Below are 7,692 nucleotides of genomic sequence, written 5' to 3' on the forward strand. Positions count from 1 at the left end.
TATGCATATGCATGTGCAATGTAGGGAAGGACATGGAATAATGTGAATAACGGAAAGAGAGTTGAGGAGTTACGTGATTCACAAAGCGTGGAGCATGGGACACTTGGGAATTTATATTTGACATTGCTAGTGATGAGGGAATTAATTCTATTTTGGTCTATAAACTTTTCAACTAAATTACAAACATAAAGGTAATGAATAATTGTTATGGCAATGGATCATGTCGGTCACTAGCTAGAACTATCACATCATGATCATTCATCACATTTTAAGATAAATCAAATCATCATTGACTATAGTCATAGCTATTGACGGACCAAAAAATTTTAATAATGGGACAAAAATATATTAAAATAATTGTTGTTAAATATTAATATTTATTATTTTATATAATAGAAAATTAGAGATATAGAAATTAAAAAGAATTGGTGTGCAATTTTTTTTAAAAGATATCTTTTATTATATATAATTTTTAAAAAATAACTTCTTTTTGTTATTTCTAAAATTTGAACTCAAAATCTTAGTTAAATTATAAGCAATTTGTTATTCCATATTTTCAATTAATTATATTTTTACACATTTAATAAATAAAAGAGCAAATCAATAGGCATGTTAAACATATTAATACACTAGTAGTATTTATAATTTGAAGTTAAAATTATATTTAAGTATCCAAAAAATATTATTGATTACTCTCACTCAATTAAAAAGTTCATTTGTTATAATATTTATAGCAAAAATTAACCTTTTCAACAAAATAACATTTACAATCAAGACTATTTAAAAATTAAAATAGATAATATCAATTAATAGATAGATAGACAAATAATGTTCTTTCTACCAGGAAGGAGGAGTGCAAGAGGTGGATGGTGTGCTTTTGTGCTATAATTTAGAACATATGGCTGGAACGGAATAGAAGAATTTTTCAGAATAAAGATAGAAGGGTTGAGGAGATAATTAACATGTGCTTTATGAATTATAAGAAGTGGATTGATACAGAACCCCTTTTGTTATTGATAGCTATGCCAGAGATGACAATAAATTATCCTTCTTTTTAGTTAGGTTGTTTTCCTTTGTTCGTTTGTTTTGTTGTTTTGATCAGACGACTTTACGTTTCACTTGTAGTGTTGAGCTTCTCTTTAAAAAAAAAATGTTCTTTCTCATATCAAATAATTTTTAAAGATGAGAAAAGACATTGATAATTTCATGTGTTTTGGAAAATTAAATTTTTAATTTGATAATTAACTAATTGGTTAATTTAAAAAAGTACATTATCACTATTTATTAACTTTTTATTGAGTTGATCTATTTATTTTTGGTTTTAGTACTAAATTAGATTTAACAAGGTAAATATTATTGCATGATAAGTTTAACTAAATAAAATATTTTTTAAAGAAAAATTTCAAAAGAAAAATAATCTATAATTTACTATATATTGAAATAAAAATAATACCATAATTAAAGTAAATATATGTAATTATATATAATTTTTATAGTTATTCTTTACGTACAAACGTTTTCTCATACAAGTTATACAAGTCATTTATATTTACGTGCTTTTACGTTTTTTTCCTTACCTCTTCTTCTTCTTCTTTGTAATTTTTCTTTCTCGTTATCGTCGTCATCAACACCACCTCTTCCTCCTCCTCCTCTTCCTCCTCTTTTTTTTTTATTGAAATTTCTTCTCCCTTTTTTTCTCTTTCTCCTTCATCATCAGTTATCTCGTTGTTGAAGATAATAAATAATTCAGGTTCGAATTGTCAATTGAACCAGAACAAAATTGATTATTGTTTTGAATCAATCAAGTGGCTAAGGTATGGTTTAATTTAGAAGAAAAAATATAGCATTAGAGAAAACATTTTTCTGCAACAAATTCGGGTGTAGCACGAAGATATTTGGGTGTATTTTTATTCTGATAAGTTCTGATAATTCAAAACTCTTCCTCTTCCTCCTTCTCATCTTCTAATGTTTCTTCTTTTTTATCATTATCACCATCTTCTTCTTCTTTTTTTCTTATTCATATTTTCTTTTTTATTTTACCTTCTCAAGTTTCTTCTTGTTTTATTCTCTTAACAAAAATAAAAATAAAAAAATCAAACAAAGAAGAAAAAGAAACACATAATGCTGCAGAATTACTTGGAAGATGATAAACTTACATTCATTTAACTAAAAAAAAGAAAGAAATAAGAAAAAAAAGAAGAAAAAAATGCAGCATTAGAGATAATATTTTTCTGTATTTTCAACAAATTTGGGTGTAACACGAAGATATTTGGGTGTATTTTAAGAATTTTTAGGTGTATTTTTATTCTGATAAGTTCTGCATAATTCAAAACTCTTCCTCTTCCTCCTCTTCATCTTCTACTGCTTCTTCTTCCTCATCTTATTTCGTTTTCTTATAATTCTTCTTCGGAGAAAAAATGAAACAAAGAAGAAAAAAAATACATAATGTTGCAAAATCAATAGAAAGAAGAGGAGAAAAAAATGTAGCAACAACAACAATAATAAAAAAACAACGATGAAGATAAAAAACGCGAAGAAAAAGAAGGAGAAATACAAAAAGGAAGGAGAAGAAGAAGAAGGAAGAGGAGGAGGAGAAGGAGAAGGAGGAACGTGAAGAAGAAGAAGTATCTTCCATAATGGTGAGTGAGAGTGCACTTTAGAAACGGTTGAGTGACGCGCGTGTTATTATGCTCCAGTGGATGAATGTAGTTTTTGTTAGACTTAGCCCAACTTGTAAGACTTGTAAGTTAAAAAGACTTGTATGTATAGCATAACTCTAATTTTTATTTATTTTTTTAAATTCCAGTGGGACAAATACCCCCCTCTCCTCATAAGATAGGTTTATCCCTGGTCATAGAGTTAATTAGAGTTGAATGAGTTTAATCCAATTCCAAAATTTAGCTCATGTGTTTAGCTAGAGTTGTCTAAGTCATTTTGAAGATTGTTGTTTTTCTTTTAGGGATTTTGAACCCTTTCAAGTCCAGGAACTGAGAAAAGGGATTAAGTAACCATTTATATAATGTTAGAATTAAGCAGTTCTTATTTGATTAGTAAAAAAGTTAATTTATAATGTAAGAGTTACTTAAACCGTTATAAAAGTTATTTTGCTAACCAGTGTTTTAAAAATATTGGTTAAAATTAAATTACTATTGTTATAGTTTATTTTTTTTAATCTTTTAACGCGATAAATTAAATATATGAGTAGCTAAATTAATTATTTTTCTAATAGGAACTTTTCATTTTTAAGGACTTTATATGGTCTAAAATTAAAAGTTTGATAGTTTTTATAAATATGATGAGATCATTTTTATTTTTTAAACTAATTTTTAAAATAAATTCGCTCGACTCACTTAATTTTTCATATGATATCAGAGCCAGATTAAAAGTTGTTATTGAATCACTCTCACTAATAAAATTGTGAAAGAGTAGGAAAAGTAAAGAAAAGAACTTTTATTGATTGTTGATTGATTGAATTGTACTAAAGTGACTAAATATATATAGAGCATTGTCCTATAAAAGATAAAAGCAAATAAAGATAAGATAAGAAGATAAGAACAACTAAAGATAAGATAAAGATAATAAAGACTAAAATTATAATTAAATTTATGTATTCTGTTGGGCTGAATTTGTGGGCTGTGAGACTTTTTTGTTGTTGTCATGGGCTAAGGTAGAAGAATGGTTTAATATGCCCCCGCAAGCTGAAGGATGAAAGATATCGAGAACTCCAAGCTTATTGAGATTAAGATGGAAGGGTTGAGGAGACAAAGGTTTTGTGAAGATGTCAGCTAATTGCCCAGAAGAAGGAATGGGGAGAAGTTTCATCACTCCAGCTTGAGCTTTTTGTCGAACCAAGTGACAATCGACCTCTAAATGTTTGGTCCGTTCATGAAAAACTGGATTAGCAGCAATATGAAGAGCACTTTGATGATCACAATATAAAACTGGTGGGCGGATAGGAGAGATATGTAAAAATTGTAACAGATTTATTATCCATTGAAGTTCACAAGTTGTGTTGGCAAGTGCACGATATTCTGCTTCAGCGGATGAGCGGGCAACGGTGGTTTGTTTCTTGGTCTTCCAAGAGACTAAAGAGTTGCCTAAGAAGAAACAATAGCCTGTTAAAGATCGCCGAGTGTCAGGACATCCGGCCCAATCAGAGTCACTGAAGCCGAGAAGCTGAATTTCTGATTCTCTTGAAAAAAAAATTCTTTTGCCGGGGCTAGCTTTTAGATATCGTAACACATGCTTGGCAGCTTGAAGATGAGATTCAGTAGGAGTTGCCATAAATTGACTTAATTGTTGAGTGGCATACATGATGTCTGGTCGAGTAGTGGTAAGGTATATAAGACGCCCAACCAAACGGCGATACATAAAAGGGTCAGATAGTAAGGGACTTTTGTCTTGATATAATCTTGTGGAACTATCCATTGGAATAGAGGCAGGTTTAGCACCTTATGGTTTAATACTCACATCACACAAAAATTCAAGTCGCCCTCAAGTTTTATGTTTTAAGTCGTTGTCCAACTCTTAGTATAAATAGGTGTATTAAATCTCACATTGTTTATAATTAAAGTATAATAATCCTTATAAATGTGAGATAATTCTTATTTTTTAAACTAATTTTTCGGATAAGTTATAGATCCACTTAATTTTTCATACTTAACCTATATGTTTAAGGTAGTAATATAAAATTATTATAAACACATTGTTAAGCAATATTGGAATCTAGCCTTTGAATTCAAGGCACTGTAAGGTTCTTGAGAATGAGGTACTATTCCCGTATTTCTCTAGCAATAATGATATGATGGTTCGGTTGTTACCTCCAGCTAGCTGCTGATGATATCATGATTAGAAAGTAAACACAGCAATCAAAGAAAGACACAATGCAAAAATGATCGACAAAATGAATAAAGGTTATACTTATATTGAGGGATTGAAAAGTAGGTGTGTTCAAATCCAAACCGATCTAAATTAAATCGTTTATTTAATCTGGTTTAAATTGAAAATCGATTAAAACCGTACTAATTCAGATTTGATTGGATTCTATTTTTTATAAACCGTTGGATTGGATCTGATTTTGGATCTACTTTTCATAACCGATTCAATCTAATCCAAACCGCACAATGTGCTATAATATTATTATTTTATTATTATATTTACAATTATACTTATAACATGTTCAATTTGTTATATATTTTTCTATTATTCATGTATTATTATTATTTAATAAATATTTTATGTTCAAAATGTTATTTATTTATTTATTTATTTTAACTAACCTATAATTTTATTTCTATTGTTATGTTATCGTTAGTTTTTTTAAGATATTGTTAAAACTTGTTATGTCATTATTGATTATTTAAAATTTAATGTTGAAACTTGTTATATGTATTTAATTTTTTTATTTAAAGAATCGTAAATCCAAACTGATCCAAACCGCTTGTAATCGGATCGGATCGGATCGAATCGAATTTTTAAAAAAATTTCATCCAATCCAAACCGCACCGCACATAAATTAAGCGTTTAGATCGGATGACTTTTTTTCTTAAAATCGAACCAAACCGCACTGCAAACACCCCTATTGAAAAGTGCTATGTGCATACAAAAATTCAACCATCAAATTAATTATCATATATTTAATTTGTGTATAAATATATGTATTATTTAAGTTATTTTTAATGTATATTTTATATTTCAACATGTATTTCATATTGATAACTAATTTGGTGGCTAATTTTTTGTATACATCTCATATAGTTGACATGAATTATTGATTAAAGTGTTCATCATAAATACAAGGCAGCCAAGAAGAAAATGACAAGCATGATTATTTAATTTATATCATCACAATGTATGGTTTAGGTATTAATTGAATCGCAGAAATTGGGTTAGGTTCCACAACAGCAACACTTAATATAACTTTGAGGAGCAAGTATATACATGTTTAATTAAAGGCATTAACATTATTGTAGCAGTAATTTGATCCCATCATCATGATAATAAGTAACTAGCTAGCTAGTCTCATATCTCAAATTTTGCAATACCCAAAAAATAATGTTGCCACCAAGGTACATATTCTTCATTGCAGTGTCTCTAGCAACAATAGCAGTGATCTTATTAGCATTGCTCTCACCAGTTTCCCACACCACCAACAATCCAACAAAACCATGGCTTGATCTTTCAATGTACATCCAACAACAACATCAACATGTTGCTAGTACTGAAGATCAAGCATCTTCTTTAGGAGGAGCATTCATGTACCACGGTTTTCTCACTGAGGGACCAGAGAACACATCAAGGGTAGTTGGAAAAGCACAGGGATTCATCATAATCCCTACAAGTAATAACGTTGAACAGTTCCAGCAATATTATTATTATGATTCATCTGCATTCAATGTCATGTATTTAACCTTTGACACTCCAGAACATTCTGGAAGCTTAAGTGTTCAGGCTAAAGAAGAAGTATCACCCCAGAAAAGTAATAATAAGGGTAGAAGAAGAGAAGAGTTAAGAGTTGTTGGAGGGACAGGTTCTTTTGCATTTGCTCGTGGTATTGCGGTAATTTCTCAAACAGGTGGTGGGCAATCTAGTCATGAAAATGGTGTTACTGCGTCCTATCATGTTAAACTTCAGCTTCAATTTCCAAAGCATAGTTCCAACAAGTTTTTACCATGAATCACTATGCAATTTAATCACTATGTAGTTGAGGTGGGGAAGGCATTTTTCTGTTTTCTTTACCTGTGCTAAGTTCTAGAAAGTCAAATGTTATAAAATAGAATTTGGGAGTCTTATGATCTTACCCTGAAGTTAAAACTTTAGGTTACTTTAAATATTAATATTTAAATTAAGATAAATGCTATGTGATTAACAAAATTTATTATTTATTTTTAACTAATATTTAGCTAATTCTAAACACTAAAGATTAAAATTTTAATAGTATAAAAAATAAGGTGTTAGTCTAAAATATTAGCTAATATTAATAAAAGTATTAATCTCCTAATATTTTTCTTAAATTAATAATTAAATAACTTTATAGATGTATATTTTTCCTACTATTATTGAAGTAATGGTATCTGCATTTTCGGTTGTTGTTTAAATACAAAAGTTTTTATAAATATTTTTAAGTTTTAAATTTTGTTCATACAAATTTTTTATAATAAATTTAATATTAATAAATTTTATAGTATATAACTTTCATTAAGAGAATTATATATATATATATATATTATTTTGGTCCAAAACACGCATATTTTACGAAATATAAAAAAATATTTGAGTTTTATTTAACTTGTTAAGGTGCATTATCACTAATTAGTTATTAAAAAGGATTTGCTTAAAAAATACTTATAGAGAAAGACTAAATATGTTTTATGTAGATATTAATACATTTTTACTCTTTTTCTATTTTATCCAATTTTTTAAATTCGTCATCAAAATCAAACTCTCAAACTTGTATTCATAAACCCAATATATCATTGGAATTTGAAAATGATCAACTGACTCATCCAGAAAGTAAAGAAACTAACGAAACAAACAAATATTAAATTGTCTTTCATCATCACCATCAGGTTACATATGTTAAAATTAGTTGGATTCAATTGGTGATCATGTATTATATTTAACTGAAAAGTATAACTCTTAGAATGGTTTATTCAATAGTTTTTCCAGTTGAAAAATGAAAATGATCAGTTC

The 7,692-nt window shown here is 28.3% G+C and overlaps 1 protein-coding gene across 1 annotated transcript; it reads left to right on the forward strand.

Annotated features, from left to right (window-relative positions):
• The first annotated feature begins 5,991 nt into the window (after window positions 1–5,991).
• LOC107642096 (Disease resistance-responsive (dirigent-like protein) family protein) lies at window positions 5,992–6,776 on the forward strand. The gene has a single exon (XM_016345413.3). The coding sequence runs from the start codon at window positions 6,055–6,057 to the stop codon at window positions 6,673–6,675; it is 621 nt and encodes a 206-aa protein (XP_016200899.1). The 5' UTR covers window positions 5,992–6,054; the 3' UTR covers window positions 6,676–6,776.
• Window positions 6,777–7,692: the final 916 nt, after the last annotated feature.

The sequence above is a fragment of the Arachis ipaensis genome, chromosome B5 (genome assembly GCF_059453495.1).
Source record: "Arachis ipaensis isolate K30076 ecotype BB chromosome B5, ASM5945349v1, whole genome shotgun sequence".
Classification (NCBI taxonomy): domain Eukaryota; kingdom Viridiplantae; phylum Streptophyta; class Magnoliopsida; order Fabales; family Fabaceae; genus Arachis; species Arachis ipaensis.